The sequence below is a fragment of the Miniopterus schreibersii genome, assembly GCF_964146895.1.
Source record: "Miniopterus schreibersii genome assembly, chromosome: 18".
In the NCBI taxonomy this organism is placed as follows: Eukaryota; Metazoa; Chordata; class Mammalia; order Chiroptera; family Miniopteridae; genus Miniopterus; species Miniopterus schreibersii.
The window spans coordinates 39,114,847-39,134,858 of record NC_138121.1 but is presented as its reverse complement, the minus strand read 5'-3'; the positions used below and the strand labels follow the sequence as shown (position 1 = coordinate 39,134,858).

The 20,012-nt window shown below is 56.7% G+C and overlaps 1 protein-coding gene across 1 annotated transcript in view; it reads right to left on the bottom strand.

Annotated features, from left to right (window-relative positions):
* Window positions 1-20,012, bottom strand: part of ZNF536 (zinc finger protein 536) — a 244,192-nt gene that overhangs the window by 64,773 nt on the left and 159,407 nt on the right. The window contains exon 4 of the mRNA XM_081119583.1: window positions 6,206-8,380. Within this exon, the coding sequence (XP_080975709.1) occupies window positions 6,206-8,378 (2,173 nt within the window). The 5' untranslated portion in view covers window positions 8,379-8,380. The remainder of the gene's footprint in view (window positions 1-6,205; window positions 8,381-20,012) is intronic.

Here is a 20,012-nt window from a genome sequence, read left to right as displayed (position 1 = left end):
GCCTGCAGGCCAGCCCAGGACGCAGGGCGAGCCTGACACATGCCAACAGAGTGACAGAGGAGAAGGAGGCAGGAGGGGGTGAGGAACCCAGAAGGGCAGCAAGCGGGCCCAAGGGTCACAGATGGCAAAGGTTCCAGCCCGATCATCACAAGTTCGGGACGTTTGCACAAATCCAATCTCCGGATCTCTGCAGGTGTTTCCCCCGCCACCAGCCCTGCAGAGCAGCTCGATGGTGAGGAGCTGACTGCTCCTCATCCAACCTGCCACTCAGGACGCGTACAGGGAAACCCACACGGTCTTTCTGGTTCCCTCCGCTCTCTAGCTCAGCAGCTCCGAGGACCCCAGCAGCCTCCCGGGCTCCAGTGGAATCTTGAGGCCATTACCACCAGGGCGGGTTGAAGCTTGCCCCTGTTCCCACCCTCTGAGACATCAGGACCACCGATCAGACCTCCTCCCAGAGAAGGCAGACCTAGGAAATGGCTAGGAAGAAGCCTTCCTGCCCTCTCCACTCGGCGCGGTGCTCCGATAAGCAGGATTCCAAGCTCAATGCCAGAGAAAAAGTTTAAGGGAACGAGGTAGCAGGGATTCGGGGGAACAGGAGGACTCCAAGCAGCCCCAAACAGAGGCTACCCGCTCTTCAGAAGTGGCCGCTGGATGGACATTCCCAGTGACCTGAAGGCATAGCCAGCAAGTGGATGACAGGTGGCCCTGGGAGCTCATGACACCTGCCTTTAGACACATGAGCAAGCAGAGGTCATGCTGTGGTTATCTGCAAAGCAAGCCTCACCCAGGTGCTGGCCAGCACCCGGGCTGAGCACCCCACACCCCAGACTGGGGAAGCAGCCAGCACTTCTGCTTGTTTGGAAAACTGATGGCTCCACCCTTGACCTCAGGTAGCCTGTCTCTAGCTGCTCTGCATTTTCATGCCACCGTGAACTTAGATGCCCGTGAGCATGTCCGTTCCTCACGCTGACGTGTACAGAAGGCCGCCGTGAGTGCTTCAGGTTCCTCAGAGCTCTCTGGGCAGGACCCTGGTGGGGACACCGGGACCATCCTGAGAATGGACAGGGTGGAGCAGTGGGGCTAAAGGAAGGTGAGCCTGCGGCCAGGAATCGGTGTCCTGGGACTAGAGAGTGAAGACTAGAGCCAGGACCAGGCCTCTTCCCGACTTGATAAGTGACAGTGCCATTGGGCAGCCCAGCGGGGGCTTATGGCTACATAAAGGGGTAAGAGAGATCGCACAGCCCAGGGTGGGTCTCAGTGCCCCCAGCAACTGCTTCTACAAGTCACCCAAGTACACAAGCTAATGGACGTTTCCAAAGGAGCTGCTGCTTGGTGTCCAGCTCCCAGAACGGGAGGAAGGTGTGCCGGCCCCATGCCCCATTGGGCAGACCACCCGCAGGCCAGAGGGAAGGTGTAGACCAGAGGGGGTCACCTGGCCTGTTGACCTTCCCCAGGAGTCAGCAGGCCATCCTGGGCCTGGGTCCAGCCTCCTCCCCTCTCTCTGTAAATCTCCAAACACGTGCTCCCGCACAAGCACCCACGTCGGTGGGGATGGAGAGCTGCATATGGCTCTCGGTTTTAACAGCTGAGCTTTAAAAACTGCAGCTTTTCATCTCACTGAACCGGCTCCCAGATCAGGGGACGGGGGGCGACAGGACGCAGGAAAGGGAGCCGGGTGGGCAGGGAGCCTTCCACACCACATGGGGTTTCATGAGGAATTTCAGACTATTTTCTGCTCAGAAGGTCCCTCTGGAAAATGAAATAATGTTCCCTGTTAGTCATCCCCAATTTACTAATTCCACGTTACTAATTTTATCTTTGAATAAATGACGTGGGGTTTTTTCTTTTCTGTTTTTAATAAAAATAAAGAAGTCTATCACTGGCCTTAGATTTGGTTAAAAATTTTTAAGTACATTTGTAAATGGGATTATTGTTTTCCAAAGATCTGCTCAGCACTGAGATTAGTTGCCACCATGCCCCGGGGAGGGGGGAGTCCCTGGTCCTTTAATCCCCAGGGGGGAGGTGCAGGTGCTTGGAGAGAGAGGCCTCGGAGAGAGAAGCCGGGAGGGCAGCTTCCCTGGAGGGCCTGGAGACTTCTGCCTCCTCGCCCTGTGCTCAGGGCTGCGTCTGGGCTGCGCAGCCAGCCCCGCTCCCCAGCCCCCTGTTGCTGCCGCCATCCCCGAGCTCCAGCAGAAAGTTTGGCTTTTGCTGCAGGAAGCAGCTGGGCCAAGCAACCAGCGCATGATAATGACCTCAGAAATCTGCTGCTCGCTCGGCAACAATAGGGTGCTCAGTCTACTGGAAAATTGTGTTCATCAGCTAACTCTGCTCAGTTACTAATTGACATTGCCAAATATTTTAAGAACAATTGGAATGCACAAGCAAAAAAAAAAAAAGAAGATCTTAATCCTCAGACTTAAATTTTTTTATCCCCACCCCCCATCTTTGGAGCCTGGATTTGTTTGTGTGGCACAGGCAATGGGCAGGGGGAGGAGCCCATGAGAAAGAGGGGGAAAAGAAAGAAGATCCACCGTCTCACTGTCCCGTCCATGTACGAGCAAGGGGGACCGGCAGCGGGCCTTTGAGGCCGTGGTCAAAGGGCCTGCCCGGGTGGGACCCAGGAATGCGGGAATGCCACTCAGCCAACACGGAGGAGGCTGCCAGGCTCTAGCCCGGCTGACCAAACAATGCTTGTCCACCTCACGATGTTAACTAGCAGCAACAGGGTTAACGGCATTTTCATCTTTTCGTCTCTCCCTGGCTTACCATTGATCACAGAACTTAGCCGACGTTATTTAATGAACAGAGAGGGTCAACGCATTCAATTACCCCCTTCCCACCATCAACGCTTCAATTAGCCCCTCTCCAAAATCCGGGGCCTGCAGAAGGTAACTGCCCTGTTGGATATAATGAGCAGTATCGGTTCTTAGTACATTAAGTTTTAATTATTCTGAGCGTGATTTCCAAAGCGAAATCTAAAGATGCAGAAGTTGGGTTGTGTTCTGAGTTGAAGTGAAGCTCAGATCCCAGCACGGGCACAGCTGAGGTTTTAGGGAGAGATGCCGAGGCCGAAGCCCTCGGCGCGCTGGCACGTGAGCCCGCGGCGAGGGGACATCAAACAGCCACCCACTCTTCCAACTGCCTCCAGATCACTTCCCTTTGCCTTGGACATGGAGGCAGAAAGGACATCGGCTGGGGTGTGAAATTATCAGTAAGTCACACAAACAATAACAAAAACCAGGGGGAGAGATGGCAGGGAGGTCTCTGCGCCTCATTTTGTCCGCTCTCGGTGAGAAAATACAACCTCTCCATTTGTCAGAGGTCCTGGCTTTCGCCGTTGATCTGAGCTCGGTTCTCAGCAGTTTGGAGAGCCCGAGAACAAACATATTTTCTGGTTCACTGGGATCATTTTCACATGTTCACTGATTCAAACATTCTCTTTGCTCACATAACAAACAGCTGCACCCCACATTAGCCTAGCCAGTGACAGTCGCCCATCTCAGCGGTAACTGTTTGATTGCAAACTTGACCCATTCTCCGTCTCGGTCTGAGCGAGACATTTTAAACAGCCATTCCGTCCCAATCCTCGCAGAGAATTACATCAGATAACAAAGGAAGCTCTGCGCCCATTGTGAGCCTTCTTCTGCAGGTCTGTTCTGAGAGGCTCTCTGCAAAAAGGGTTTTTATGATGAATTCAGAACTACTATCATGTTAAGAGCAGCGATTTATAAAGAAGAATTCACTGGTTAAGATCTGAAAAAATAGTTTCTCAGGCCCTACTGACCCACTTCTCAACAAGAAAGGAATCGAGTGATGGAAATTAAGTTTTGCGACATTGCTATGCAGTCTGAGAAACGTGCGGAACCGCGGCTGCCGTCATTTCTTAATAGAGGCCTTAATAAGTGCCTCTTTCTTTACTTAGGGCTTAAAGATGTCTCCCCTTCACCTTGCGGGTTTCTAACAGGTAATAATAAAACACCTATTGTGTCACGAGTTTGATTTAAATGCTTATTTTAATCACACTTTGTACAAGTCATACTTGTTGGAAGTAAGACGGAAGAGGAGCCAGATTTGGTTCAGGGTCCTAACCCCAGGCTAACCCGCGCCCCCACCATGCGGCCGACTTGGGCTGTGTGTTTGGTGGGCCTGTGGGCTTTGCTACTTAGCCAGAAATTAGGAAGGGTCTCATTTGAACACGAAGAAAACAAAGAAGTCAACTAGAAATAAAGAGTCAGTCTTCACAACTATGAAATATTTCAACGAGGGAAAAATAAAAGTAAGAAGATAACTCGGCTCAAGTATAATTAATTCCCCTTCGAGTCCTAAGCCCGGTGGGTTCTTCTGGGCAGACTGGGTTTTTTCAAAAGTATTTAGAGACACGGAAACAACAGATAGGAATAGCATGGGGCTATCACTCAGCCAGAAGGTGAGAAACACAGAGGAGACGTCACAAGTAAAGCAGAACATTTGGTGCCGGAATGTTCTGCTGAGCCCTGTGCGTCTCAGCAGGTCTGAGAGAGGGATGGAAATCTGGCGCGTTCACACTGCAAACTTAGAAGAACTGGTTGGCACTCTGCTCTCTGTCCCTTAAAGGTCCCCAATCCCCAAACAGTGAGACTGCACTCCCCAGAACAGGGGATCTCTTCACCGGAGGCCAGAAATGGTCCCTAGTGACGGGGGGACACCCGGCACTCTGCTGCCTCCACACTCAGGCCCATTTCCACCAAGTTCTGCCGCAGGGCCGTGACACTTGCAGTCCCTGCCCCGCATCTCGTCTGTCCCGGGCCGTGGTCACTCCGCAGCGCGGCCTCACCCACCCAGGCACTCGCGCCGCTCAGCCTCCTCCAGAGTTCTCACCAGAAATAAATCACACGCGAGTCTAGGACTCCGGAGCAGACAGTGTGTTTCATGGGTATTTAAGCAGCGGCATTAAGTGCTATCGGAATCTCTGGAATGTGCAGCTCAGATTTATGTGTCTTAACAATTCTTTACTGGTCTGTAATAAGCCAGCAGGCTCACACTTTATTTTCATACTAATTTTGCCCTGGAAGAAGGGGATACTGAAGCATGGCAATAACAACAGAATGAAACTGGCGTCTACTTAATAACTGCAGCAGTGAACTGCCTCCGACACGGAGATATTTATCGAAACCCAAGAAGGGGGAGGAAAAAGAGAAGAAAAAACTTTTTTAAAAAATGACCCTCCCCCGTGCGCTGCCAGCCCCGTAACTGTGGGCAGTGCGGTGCCTCGAGGTGCCTCAAACTGTCTTTCATTTTCTAGACTAATGGCTGATTGCAGAAATCAATGTTGCCATTAGTAACAGGGTATTTGTTATGGGACGACTTCCTCTGTTGTTAGGCTGCGGAATGATTACAGTATTAGCGAGATGCTTTCTTTAGAAAGAGCTCGAGATAGAAGTTTCAATTCACGATCCATTAGGAAGGGGCTCTGGAAACGGGCGGAGGCGACAGCTTACCTGCTGTTAGGTAGCAACTTAAATATAACCATCTTAGGCTAGTGGGTTTTTTATGTTTTTTTTTTCAAATGAGGCCACGAAGCTTCGGCATTTCACAGACATTCTGATGACAGACTGTCTGCCGGGCTATTTTAGACCCCCAGGCTGCGCGCCCTGGCACACAGTGCATTTAACTCGCGCAGTCAGGCACCTGCGTGTCCAAGTTCAGCGCCCTCCACGGCAGAGGCGCCGCCCCGGGCCACGCTGCAATTTTGGAAGGGAACCAGGCGCAGGTCTGGCCTGGGGAGGGAGACCGGGGGAGCCCCCTAGAGAATCACGGGGATATGCTCCGGGGAAAGACGGGGAGGGTCTGAACTTAAACCTTCACATTCACGGGTGGAGCAGGGCGCAGGCTCCCAGGCGCTGGAGAGGAAGGGACGGCCAGCAGGGTCAGGGCATGACACGGAGCAGGCGGGCAACTGCGGGGAAAGGTTTGTCCCATGGGCAAACCCGCCCACTGGCCATCCTACCGCACGGGAGGAGGGACAACTAAGTTCCCTGGAAGCCAGCGCTCCAGGGAAGGCCAACAGACGAAATGCCGGACTTCCCTGCGGCAAGGCGGGAAGGCGGGTCCTCGCCACCGAGCGCCCCGGCGGCCGGGCCTGGCCCTGCAGAGCGGCAGCGGCGCGCCCGGGGCAGGGAGGGCCCGTGCCAGCTGCTCCTCGCCCACCGCCCTGGCAGCCTACCTGAGGAGGACGGCGAGGAGGGGTGCGGGCTGTCCTCCTGGGCGCTGCCGGCCTGGGAGAGCGCCCCGCCGAGCCCGCTCTCCTCCGTGACGTTGGAGGACCCGGGCGTGGTGGACCGGCTCACCGACTGGGACTCCTGGTCGCTGCCCGAGCCGCGCCGCTCCTCCAGGCCCGCGGGCGCGTCCTCGTCGGCCCTGCGGTCCCGCTTGTGCACGCGCGAGTGCACGACCACCTGGTGGTAGGTGCGGAACACGCGGCCGCAGTCCGGGCACTCCGTGGGCTTCTCCTTCGCGTGCGCGGAGCCCGGCAGGTTGTAGTCAAGCGCCTGGTGCAGCCCGTGCGGCAGAAACTCGCGGCCGCCTTCCGCGGGGTCGAGCTTGGCCGGCAGGTCCCGCGCACCGCCCGCTTTCGCGCCGGGCAGCAGGTCCGCGGGCACTGCCTGCTTGGCGCCGTCCGCCCCCACGAACACGTACTCGCGCTTCTCCTGGTCGAACAGGACGGCGGCGGGCGCGGCGTCGTCGGGGCCGCGCTGCAGCGCGCGCTCCTTGGCCGGGAAGCCGCGCTCGGCCGCGCCCCGGGCCAGGAGCTGCCAGGCCGGGTAGCCGTGCCCCGGGTCCATCTCGGCGGCCTTGGCGGCGGCCTGCAGGCGCTCGATGCAGCTGGACTTCAGCGGCGGCACCAGGCTGAGGCAGCCCAGCAGGGCGTGCTTGTCGCCGTCGGGGACACCGCGGGCCACGCCGGGGACGGGGGCCAGCAGCTTCCCCAGGGCCTCCTTGTCCTTGAGGGGCAGCTCGCCCTGGCCGTAGAGCGGGCCGGGCTCGCTCAGGCCGGCCTTGTCCGGCGCCACGAAGCCGCCCTGCAGGCAGGACAGGTACCGAGAGTACAGGTTGGCGTGGGCCTCCTGGGACATGCCGCCCAGGGGCGCGGGCGCCTCGGCGTCGCCGGGGGACTTGCCCTTCACCGCGAGCTTGTTGAGGTGCACCTTCATGTGGTTCTTGAGGAACCAGGGCTCCTTGAAGCGCCGGCCGCAGATCTGGCAGCAGTGCTCGAAGGAGTCCTTGTGCTTGCGCATGTGGCCCTTGAGGAACCAGGCCTGGCTGAACACCTGCCCGCACACCTCGCAGCGGAACTCGCTGGCCGCCTGCTCGCCGCCGCCGCCCGCCGGGCCCTGCGCCGACTCGGCCGTGATGTGCGCCTTCTCCACGTGGCCGATGAGCTCCTCCTCCTGCGAGGCGGCGAAGTCGCACAGCGTGCACTTGTAGGGCTTGTGCAGGATGCGGATGTGCCGCTCCAGCTCCTCGCGCTTCTTGAACTTGCCCTTGCAGAAGGTGCAGCGGAAGCCGGCGGCCGGGGCCGCGTCCTCCGGGGCGCCCGCCGGCTTGGGCGAGGGCGCAGCGCGGGCGTCGGGCGCGCCGGCGGCGGGCGGCGCCGGGGGGCCGGCGGGCGGGGCGGGCGGCGCGTGCGCGTGCCCGTGGGCGTGCGCGTGGGCGGGCGGCGCCTTCGGGTCGGGGCGCGGCGGCGGCAGGGCGCCCCGCAGCTGCTTGTCGCGCAGGATGGCGCGCTCCTCCAGCTCGTGCAGCAGGCGGTTCTCCTCGCGCACGCGCCCGCGGCCCTTGCCCAGGTTGCCCAGCTTGTGGGTCCGCAGGTGGATCTTGAGGTTGCCCTTCTGCGCCGCGCGGTGGTCGCAGTAGGGGCACTTGAAGGGCTTCTCGCCCGTGTGCGTGCGCATGTGCAGGGACAGGATGCTGTTGAAGCGGAAGCGCTTCCCGCACAGCGGGCACGGGTACTTGCGGTTCTTGCGCGTGTCGTCCTCGATGTCGCTCATCTGCGACATGATGCCCAGGTTCTGCCCGTTGAGGAACTGCTGCAGGTCCACGCGCCCGTTGAGGCTGGTGTCCACGTCCCGGCCCAGCTGGCTGGCCAGCAGCGCCATCTGACTGCCCATGGGCTGGCCGCTGCCGGGCACGTGCGCCTTGTCGTCCAGGGGCGCCGGGGGCTTGTCGTCGGCGCCGGGCCGCGCGTGCAGCTCGGGGAAGGCATGGCCGAGCTGGGAGGTGATCTGGTGCAGCTTCTGGCTCATGGCATACTGGCCGTTGAGGACGGGGCCGCTCAGGTGGGGCTCGGCTTCCGCCGCTGCGGAGGACACTCCAAGGCACAGGCTGGCTTCTTCCATCCCTGAAAATGCAGAGAGAGTTCAGGTGTGGGCCCCGAACCCGGCGCCCCGAAGCGGCAGCTTCAGCGGGCCGGCATTTGCATTTCCTGCCTTACCTACACATAATAATGCTCAGGAATTATAGTCGAAAACAATAATAAAAAAATGAATTATTAAATGCCAATTATGCAATATGGCTTTGGCCCTCCAATTTGTTTTGGCGATAGATCGTCTTCCCTGCATTTTCTATTTACCGACTGCAATTACTCATCCACACTTAAATCATTAATGTCTTACCACTTTCAACACCTAATAACAGATCGGGGTCTGCATGGGAAAGCCCCATCCCCTCCCCCGCCACCTTGTGGCACCCGCACCTGTGGGCTGGGTTCAAAGTTGGCCTGGAGAGAATGGCTTTAACGCCCAGGCCCAACACATTCACTCGGAACTTCGGTTCCATCCGCTTCCCCTGGTCAATGCATTCCCCACTCTGAGATGAAAGGGGCTATTTTAAGTTTTTTGGGGAGGAGTCCTGATATTTACTGATACATAATAAAACAAGATAATGTTTTGAGGGGAAATAAAGTAAAGGACAGGCTTTAGAACAATAAAAGGGATTTTGCTTTAGTCAACAAAAAGTGCAGTAATATCTCATTAAGCTGATTAGTATGCTGCTTAGAAACAGTGCTAGGTGCTGTAACACATGATTATAATCATAAAAATCCTTCAGTGTTTGCAAGGAAGCATTAACGAGGTATATTAAATTTTAAGGAGACTGCGAGTAGCAGCTTTGCAAACCTCAGAGATTAAGATTTAACCCTTATGTTACGAAACACTGTTATTTTGTCATTTCGTAACTGTGCCCATCAGAGGAAGTATAAATTATCTCCTGATGGAACCACAGTGGACCGTCGAGATGGTTCAAATCTGGGTGGGGGGGACTTCCACCAGAGATGGGCTCTCCCCTGTCTGTCAGTGGGCACGATATCCAAGCCTGGGACTTTTGTTGGGCTTAAGGAGATCTTTCCAACAACTAGATAAAGACCAACTGAAGTCCAGGGATGATGCCACAGGAACTCACACCAAGTCTGAGCATTTTTAATAACTTTCCCAGTACACAGTAATGAGTACAAATTGTACCTGCAGAATGTGTTTTGCAGAAAATTAGAACGCAAAACTGTTTGTAAAACACTAACACTCAGAGCAGGCCTGCATAATTGTCTGTAATAGTCCCCACTGCCCCCTCCAGTCTGTGCAGAGCAGCTAAGCCAGGCCATGCGGGCGGGTGCAGGGAACCGGTCCTCCACATCAGAGCATGTGGGCAATTCAGCTCTAAAAGGCCAAGAACCCACATCTGGAGTCCTTCTATTTCCACAGCCATCTCCCCCCCCAGGGAGCCCAGATGTGCTTCCTGCCATTGGAAGGATGCTGCCCATCCATGCTCTGGGTACCCAATGTTTAGACGTCTTAGCCAGCCAGGTGGGCCAGGAGCAGCACTTAACCCCAGCCAGGACTGATTCCTGGGCCAAGCAATTCCCCAGAGGACCTTGGGGACAAAGCTCAGGTGTGGAGGAAGCATGTTCGGCACTGGCAGGGTCTGCTGCCCACGGTGCTTCCTGCTGGGCAGGCATGGAGGCTCTCCAATGGGAGCTGACCTCCCTAGAGAGAAGATGGGGCTAGGCGGCCATCATGTATGGGAGGGGAGGAGACAGGGTGATTATTTCCAGGATGGAGAGAAAGTGTGACCGTGCTGCAGGCCCAATGTGTCCATGACTGATGACGGCAGGACAGCTGCCCACACGCACTGACGCAGACACACAGACACTTTCAGTAAGAGAAGCCTTCCAATTTGCCATCTTTCCTTTTTGTTTCCAGTGGCAGTCAAATTTTAAAAAAGGGGGGGGTGTCACATTTTGGAGATTGGTCAGAAAGGAGTAATTTCTCACAAAGATTCTTACATTCACTCAACAAACTTGCTGAGATCCCACTGTGTGCCAGACCCTGTTGCTGGCACTTAGAGACATGACTGGCTGGCTCCAGCACTCCTGGTGCCCACCAACCAGCAGGGAGGGACAGGCCCAGGGTGCGGAGCTACAGGGGCAGAGGTCTCCAGGCAGGGACTCCAGCAGCCCCTAGGGGCATGCTGGCTCATCTTCTGAGCAAATATGGATCATGACCCTGAAGCCATGTGGGAGCACTCAGAATTCTGCCCAACAGCTCGAGGAAGTTCAGAAGGTCTGAAGCCAACACAGCTGGCCCACTGCCAAAGGCTGCCCAGCGGCCGGCTCAGAAGACACGAATCCAGGAAGACGGGCTACTTTCAGGTTGCAGCCCATTCCACAGGAGGGCAAGGAGGCAATAGGGCGAGACTGCAGATCAGGTGGGACCCGGGGAAGACCACCCGCCACCTCCCCCATGCACGCAGGGAAAGGGACACTCAGCTTGTCAAATAATGAAAGCGCGAAGTTTTCAAGTGAGGTCTGGGTATGCAATTGTTTTACTGTTAAAATTTTTTTCAATCAACAAAACTTTCTATAAACCCCTTAAGCAACTGGTCATGCAGTGCCATTGCTGAACGCGGGATGCTCTGGAAAGTGTGAAGCCCAGTCAGCCTCTTTCTTCTCACGCAGGCCTCAGCTCCCACAGCCCCTCACAAGGCCCGCGCGTCCCCTTGTCTGAGGCCGACGCCCGTGCCCCAGCCTCTCTCTATTCCACCCCCTCCCCCTATTCTTCACAGTCCTTAGCGCCAGGGACAGGTCTGCTGTTGGCCCTTTGCAGACCTGCTTCTCCGTGAGGGCAGGATTGCGTCTGCCTCAGTACGGAGGAAGCCTCAGGCCTAGAGCAGAGCTGGCTCAGCATAGGCTCGATATTTGCCAACTGAATGGGGGGGGCATGAATGAACAGACCTCATAAATACAGCCCATAAAATAGGGCAAGCCCCAGCCTCAGGGCCCCAACTCAGGTCCCACGGGTCCATGAATACCCACAGTCAGAATGCATCCGTCAGAAGTGCCACCGGCTGCCACCTGGGGGCCCAGGAACAGCCAAGGGAGATCCCCGCCACCACCAGCTCTTTCAGTCTGTGTGCCCACGGGCACCAGCAAACAGAGACCAGCCTTCGTGGGATCCATGGAGGACTCGGATTTCAGCAGCTCACAGGAGAAGCCCCAGGCTTACGGCCCTCAAGTGAGCAGAGCCCCTGTGGGGCAGGGCCACACCAGACGGTTAGCTCAGGATACTCTGTGGGACCCGCCACCCCTGGTGCCAGGAGAAGGTGCACCTGATGGGTCAGTCCTCACCAATGCCAGCTGCCAAACTCAGAGCAAGAAAGGGTAGCGAGAGCTCTTGGAAAGGCGGAGGTAACTAGTGTGCTGTCCCTGGGCCAATGCAGCTGAGGCAGGACGAACTGGCCCCCAGCCCGGCCTGGGACTCACAGACCTGGGTCGGCCCCAATTTCTCCAGCCTCGACACTTCACCTGTCCAGAATTCATTTACCAGTCTCAGTTATTCAGCAATTCTTGCCAGGGGCCTTCGATGGGCAGGGCCACCAATAACAGGAAAGCAACAAAAAGACTCCTGAGAGGCAGAATCCAAAGTTCAGGGAAAGGAGAAACCATTGCAGCTGTGGACATAGGTGTGTGTATGTGTGTCTGAGTGTGCACCCACGTGCCCGTGGACTAGGTCTGTGCGGGGCCAGGACATGGAGTCCCCAATGGAAACTTACACAAATGCTTCACTGTGAACCTAAGTGATCATCTGTCCCGTTGTTAAGGGATCAAACCTCACTGCAGCCCTGACAACTCCCAGGGATGGGGCCGGGGGACTGCCTTCAGGAGTCCTCACTGACCACGAGGTGTCCTAAATCCCTTCTTCCAGCCCCCAGGCAGCAGGCACAGGGACAAGTCTTCCCTTCAGAGGCCCAGCAGTGGAGGTCTGTCAGTGATTCCAGCAGAGCCCCCCCCACAGGCCATGCCCTGTGCCCTGACGACCAGGGCAGACCCGCACATGACCTGCAGCACTGCCCCGCTTGGTCCCCGGTACCTGGGCACTTTATGGTATGTGCACGGCCCCAGCCTGGCTCTGCACCCATCACTCCATGACGTGGCTTCTGAGACACCCACATTAAGAGGCCGGGAGCCAGCACAGGGTGGGCCATGACCCTGGCCCTCAGGAAATCCACAGCCATCTGGAACCTTCTGAGTAACCGGTGAAATAAGTCACCTGACCCTCTTGCCCAGGTAGGAAAACTTTCACACAATTAAAAGCAAGTAATCAAACTCCTAACCACTGAGAACAGCCCGCCTGGCCTTTAGCTCATGGCCTCGGCCCACAGCTTGCAGGAGAAGTCAGTAAACTCCGCTGACTGATTTACCTGACCCAAGAGGCAGCCGAAGCCGGACAGCGTGGGGCCCTTGTAAACTGTCAAAGTGGGAAAACACGCTGACATTGCCCCCAACGTCTGACTCTTCCTGAACCCCAGGGTATGGTGGGCGCTACAGGCACCCACTGCTACTGCCAAAACTGACCAAGAACCAGGCTGGGGCCTGAGTCCCAGTCGCCAGGGCACCCTTACGGCAGGGAGATGCTGGGGCCCCACGGACAGCTTCTGGGGCTAGAGGTCCCCCCCCCCCCGCTCAGGTTATCGAAGTGCACTCTGCCTCGCCTCGTCACTGCAGGTACGAGTCATGCAGCTGCCTTTGGTGGTGCTGGTGCTTATGTTGACCGGCATTTCCACCTGCAAGACGATTTCCTGCAATACCAACGGTAAAAGTTTTCACTTAACTCTTCCAATAGAGAACCCAATTGTATCTCTCACTCAAAATGAAATTTAATCTATCAGGACACCAGAAATGCCAGCTGCTATGAGTCTAAATAAATTTTACACAAAAACACAGTTTCATTTTGCTAGCACAGAAAAAAAAGTAATCTTATGAATAGTCCAAAAAATATAGATCTTGCCAGTAAGAGTTTTATCCTCATACCATGAAAAAGAATAGTTGGGAAATAAAATGACTTTCAAAATTACCATTTCGACTGGATTTTTAAAAATCAAATATTGTCTAGCCAAGCACAACTAAATATCCCTCTTTATCAGCATGGGGAAAGGTGCTGCCGCAGAGCCCTGCGGAGCCCAGTGCCCAGTAGCTGCACGGGGGGGGGGGGGGGGGGGGCTTGGGGGGACTTGGGGCCACAGCTTGGGTCCCAAAGAGGGATTTACTGAAACTGCTATCACAGCTCACAGTTGTGGCTGTAGACAGACTCCCTTCCTGGGAACTCAGTGACCCGTGGCCCTTCTGCACAACCTATCTTGCTTCCTTCCACTTGGGGTGAGCTGTGATGAAGACAACCTCCCCTAGAATACAATGCTTCTTATTAAATGCTATTTTTCCAATTGTTGTAGCTCACGCTGCTTAACTAAGGTTGTTATAAGCATAATACACTCCTGTTCTGAAATACGGAACACCAGACTACTGAACCTTTTCAGGGTCATTAAACAGCTATAAACATTATTACAAAAATAAACCAGAGATTTCATGCTTACATTTTGGCCTAGAACTGGCTATGCTGAGCAAGGACATTTTTTCATCTCCTACAATCAACAGCGGTGACATTTGGGCATCCAAACAAATTACATCACAAACATTACTGAGGTGGGCAAGGTACTGAATGGTTTATTTTCCAGATGATTAATAGGTAAACAGGAGGGCGGCACAGTGACCTGTTCCTTTCTGACTGACATGTAGACAGTGCCGAGACAGGGCCAGAAACAGTTAAATCCTGGCTGAACTTATTAATGAAAGCACGATATTCAAATCAGGCTGTGGACCATGGCGGCAGCGGCAGTGTAACCGGAGGAGCCAAGGTGGGGAGCGGGGTCAAATTCCCAAACTCCCCCTCGGGTGGGTGCTGGCCGCAGTCAAGGCCCCCTGCCCCGGGCGGGCAGCTAGGCCCGCACGCAGGCCCCGCAGAGCCCGGCCGCTTCCTGCCGCGCGAGGGGAGAGCTGGAGGACTGGAAGCGAGAAAACAGGACCAGGAGCGTCTCCGCCCGAAGACCTGGATGGTTTCGGAAACCTCGGGGTGAGCAGGTCCCCCCAGCACGTCGGCTTTTGGGGCTGGGGCTGAAACTGCAGCCAGAACTGGGGGTGGATAAGGGCACATCGAGGGGGGCAGCATGCCCTGGGGGTCTCCGGTCATCTCAGGTGGCGGGACTCGGGTCTGCATCCCCATCACCGTCTCCCTACACCACCCACTCCGGGCAAAGGTGCTGGGGGGGAACAGACAACCTCAGACGGTGGCTGTGAAAACCACGGCTCCTCAGGCACAGTCAGCTCCCTCAGAAGGGAGTGGCGGTCACTGTCGCCGTGACCACTGCACGCCGCTTCCCCTCCCCTCCTTCCCGCTCCTCCCTCTTCACACCTCATTCCTGTCACCTCGTCACCTCCTGCATCATTAGCAGCATCCTCCCCTCCCCCTCCCCTCCTCCTCCTGCTCCTCCTCTTCCTCCTCCTCTTCCTCTTCTCCCTTTCCTCCTCCTCCTCTTCCTCCTTTTCCTCCTCCTCTTCTTCCTCTTCTTCCTTTTCCTCCTTTCCTCCTCCTCTTCCTCTTTTTCCTCCTCCTTTTCCTCCTCCTCTTCCTCTTGCTCCTTTTTCTCCTCCTCCTCCTCTTCCTCTTTTTCCTCCTCCTTTCCTCCTCCTCTTCCTCTTTTTCCTCCTCCTTTTCCTCCTCCTCTTCCTCTTCCTCCTTTTCCTCCTCCTCTTCCTCTTCCTCCTTTTCCTCCTCCTCCTCTTCTTCCCCCTCTTCCTCCTCCTTTTTCTCTTCCTCCTGTTCCTCCTCCTCCCCCCCACCCTCCTCCCCCTCCTCCCCCTCACCCCCCTCCTCACCATCACAACACCATGTGCCAAGGCTGTGCTGGGCACTGCCCAGTCATTATTCACGTAGCCTCACCCAACTTTAGATGATCGTTACTATACTAAAAATTAGGCAACGGAGGCTCAGGAGGCGTACGTCCCACAAGGTCGCACAGCTGGGAAGCCTGGCTCCAGGCGCCCTGGTGGCTGCACGCCATGGGGAGTCCCGCCCGGCTGGCGTGATGGCCACCAGCCCCTTTGTTTGTGAGCTGTGCGCAACAAAGAAATCACAGGTCCCGGGCAAAGCTCAAAGGAGGCCAAGGGGCCAGAGCCCTCACGGTGCGGGACGTGGGGCCAGGGGCAGGCCAGGGAGAGCACCTCCTCGCCTAACAGCGGGCCTCACGCTGCCACCACCCCACGTCAGCAGTCTCCTGTCTCAGGAGGGTCAGAGATGGAGAAAAACAAACGGTGACAATGAACTCTGGGACCACATAGCTAATGTCCACGGATGAAGCGGTCATTGTGGTGAGCACTCCCCGTGCATGAGAAAGAAGAGGGACTCAGAGTTTGAAAGACGGCACTGGCCCCTCTCTTCCTCCTTGTAACACAGAAAGCAGAAGGAGGACCAGCCCCCAGTCTCCTGATAGCCCACCCCCCCTTCCAAACGTGGCAGTCCAAATCCTTCCTCCATGCTCCAGCCTGGTGTCACTTACTCCAGGAAGCCTTCCTGGGTTTGCCCCAGGCTGGAGGCGACCACTCAGGCACCCATGCCCTTTCTCTGGGTGGAATGGTTAGGACACAGTGTGCCTGACACACAGCTACCAAGCCACGTGTCCCCACCTCTGCTGGAGCTTTGTGAGGGCAGGTGTCTTACAGCCCCTTCTGCAGCTCCTGGAGGACTCAGCCCTCAAAATGATAGTCCTCTGAGCTTCAGACCATCACAATGCAGAAGAGGGAGGTGGCCAGAGTGTCACAAAAACAGACAGCAGTTTTGTAAGCAAAAAACCACTCCTTTCCCCAGAGAATTCAGGCCATAAAGTAGTGCCTCCAATTCTCCCAGATGGGATGATTCAGGAAGGAAATGGACCCTAACTCTCTGAAAATGATTCATCTGAACTGTGTCCATCCATAGGGGAAAGCTACAAAAACTATACCTATATAAGCTTTTAATGAGTGACCTACCTCTGAAAGGATATCGCAAAACTGAGAGGGATGCCAGCGGTCGTCATGAGGTACACTGATTACTCTCACCCGCTGGCTTTCTCTCTCCTTTTCCAAACAGGCTCATCAGGCAGGAACTTAGATATTTAATCCCTATTAACCCGCCTTGGCTCCCTGCTCAGCCTCAGCACAGAGCTCTGCCCTGGAACAGATCGGGGAGCCGGCCACCCCAGGACTCCCCACAGCCCCTTCCTCCTGGGGACAGTGGTGGCTGGGGTGTGGGGGCCCCGCTACCCCTCCCCACCCTCTCCCCTGACAAAAGCCCTTTACATCTGAGCACTTCTGACTTGACATCCTGCCGAACAGTTTATTTTCATTTCACAGAAGCCTCAGACTTGATTCGGTGCAAAACTAAATACAATGTAGAATGCGGGAAAGCAAGAGCGACCAAAGAGGGCCCGACTGGGAAATACTCCTAGACCATGGCCAGGGGCATCGTTCTCAGGGCACCTGTGGGAGACACAAGCTCAGACACACATCATCTCCTAAGTGCTCACAGCCATCAGTGAGCAAAACCCAGGTGCACCAGCGCTCAGGCCTCTGCTGCCTGGGACCCAGGGCGGGGCCTCGGGCCTCCAGTCCAGCATCCCCAGCTCCTCTGCAGGCCCCTCACAGTGGTTTTCACACTGGGTTAGTTTTTTTATATACTTGTCCAGAGGCTCCTCGAGGTGGGGACCATGACCATCGGCTTCACTGGGGTTTGCCCAGCACTGGCACAGAGCCGGGCACAGAAGTTGCCTCCATCAGTGTCTGCTGAATGGATGAATGCAGGAGCGAACAGGCCAAACGACCCATGCTTCCTCCCTGGCACACACCTTCAGTCCTTGGGGAGAAGGGCTCAGGCCGCAGACCACCCTGGGCCACCAGGGCAAACCCTGCTCTCTGCTCCTCAAGGCACAAGTCAGGTGAGAAGTGTGCTCCAGAGACTCCTCTCGAGTGTTACCCACTCATGCCACCATTCTCAACCCCACTCTCCCCTCCCCAGGAAGAGCGACTTTATCTCATCGTGGATTATCTGGGTTGCGTCTCACTGCCTTCCACCCACCTGAGACCTCCTGACACTACGGAAATCCCTCGCTCGTTTTCAGTCCTGTGCTTCCTTCAGTGTCATGAACTTGCCCATGCAAACATCCCTGCATCCATTCATTCACTCATTCATTCATTCACTCCCTCCCTCACTCCCTCCCTCCTTCTCTCCCTCCCTCTCCCCCTCCCTCCCTCTCCCCCTCCCTCTCTCTCTCCCTCTCCTTCCCTCCCTCCCTCTCCCCCTCCCTCTCTCTCCCTTCCTCTCCCTCCCTCCATCTCCCTCCCTCTCCCTCCCTCCCTCTCCCTCTCCCTTCCTCTCCCTCCCCCCTCCCTCTCCCTTCCTCTCCCTCCCTCCCTCTCCCTCTCACCCTCCCTCTCCCTCTCACCCTCCCTCTCCCTCCCTCCCTCCCTCTCCCTCCCCCTCCCTCTCCCCCTCCCTCTTCCCCTCCTTCCCTCTCACCCTCCCTCCCTCTCACCCTCCCTCTCCCTCCCTCTCCCTCCCTCTCCCCCTCCCTCCCTCCCTCCCTCCCTCCCTCCCTCCCTGTCTCCCTCCCTCCCTCCCTCCCCCTCCCTCTTCCCCTCCCTCTTCCCCTCCCTCCCTCTCCCCCTCCCTCTCCCCCTCCCTCTCTCTCCCTCCCTCACTCGCAGTTCCCTGACTGCCCACTGTGAGCACTGTGCCTGGCTCTGCACAGGGAAGGAGCAGAAATGTCCTGCCCTCCCCAGATTCACCATCAAAAGGGCAGGGGAACCCAAAACACCAGCCACGGAGACGCTGATCACCTCGGGCACCATTCCTACACGAGAGTCAGGGCACTGGGAGCCTGGTGAGGGCAGTGACTAGCTTGTCCATCTGTCTCTAAGTGCTCCATGCAGAGGAGGCCCTCAGGGTGCACCTGCTGTCAGGATGACACTGCCACTCCCTTCCCTGGATGCTCCACTCCGCTAACACCTCCCTCCTGACCCCAGCCCCATGCCCCCAAGACCTGGGTCCCTGTGCGCAGTCAGGCCAAGGGGGCCAGCTGGGGCAGAGCAGAGGCCCTCCCCCTGGTGTCTGGAACAGGGGTTCAGCAAACAACTCCCCTTAGGGAGAGGGCACCACCTGCTCTCCCGGGGACCCCCCTGCTGTGCAGAGCTGTGCATCCCAGGCAACTGGCCGCACCGCCTATACCTGCACCGTGCGGGCCTGCCTCCCGCCCGCGGTCCTCCGCACCCTGGAACCGTGCCTGCCCCCAGCCCACACCGCGTGTGGCCTCGGGTGCCCGGGCCCTCTCATCTGTGGACTCCGAGGCTGCCAGGTTGGCCACTGCGCTCACCACTCAGTCTCCCCTCCCGCCTCCTGATTTATGCCTGTGTGGCCCACCTGACAGAGAAGGGACCTGGCAGCCAAGTCCCGATCCTGAACCAGCACCAGTGACGGCAAATGGCTGGAGTTGAACTTTACTGAGGCTGAACGTCAGGGGAAACATTAGAAACAAACCAATCAGCATTTCTCCCCTTACACGGAGGAAATGCCCCCCGTGTGTGGTCAGTTCAACTCTCCCCGGTCAGGCTGTGCTTTAGCGTCAGGATCAGGACACGGGTGTCCCCCCCTCGCTCAGGCGGGCGGGCGGGAGAGGCGTGCTGGAGGCCCCAGACGTGCTGCAGCGGCAGCGACTGGTGTGCAGGCCTGGGCCGCGCCAGATCCAGAAGCAGCAGCGTCCGCGGCGGGGCGGCTCCCTGGGGTCCCCGCGGCGTCTGCCCCGTGGGACTCTGCCAGAAGCTGACTATGTCTAACGCCAGAAGAACTGAGCTCCAAGTGGACATCCTCAGCTGTGCATCTGTGACATGGAGGCAACAACCAGGTGGCAGGGAGAATTGGTGAGGAAATGGGTGTGAAGCTCAGAACAGTGCCTGGCACGGAGCAGGCACCCTGTGCAGGTCACTGCTGCTGCCCCCCCTCCTAGGTCTGCGGCGACCATGTCCCAGGGCCTCTGGGAAGGAAGACAAACGCTCCCAAGGCCTATGTGGTCGTGGGGAGGCAAACAGCCTCACCTTTTTATGTTAGAGGGCATTCGTACCCAGTGAGGGACAGGACAAAGGGCATGTGAACAGGAAATCCACAGAAGGAAGGACATTTGGCTAGTGACCACAAAAATGTCACTTCTCGCCCGGCCGGGCGTGGCTCAGCAGTTGAGGGTCGACCTAGGATCCAGGCGATCGGGGTTCGATTCCCGGTCAGGGCACACGCCCGGGCTGCGGGCTCGATCAATGACTCTCATCATTGATGTTTCTATCTCTCCCTCTCCCTCTCCTTTCCTCTCTCTGAAATCAATAAAGATATATTTAAAAAAAAAAAAAAAAAAGTCACTCCTCATTAGAGAGCAAAAGACAAGTTAAAACACTCGCAAGGGTCCAGTTTTAAGTAATGATATTAACAGCTGCACCCCGACCATGTGAGGACCCCAAATTCCCTCCACAGAATCACAGCACACACCCCTCGGGACGCAGCAGAAGGTGCGGTGGCCTCGTTCCACACACAGCGCCCCCGCCAAAGCCAGGTACCCAGAGCCACGACCCGGGT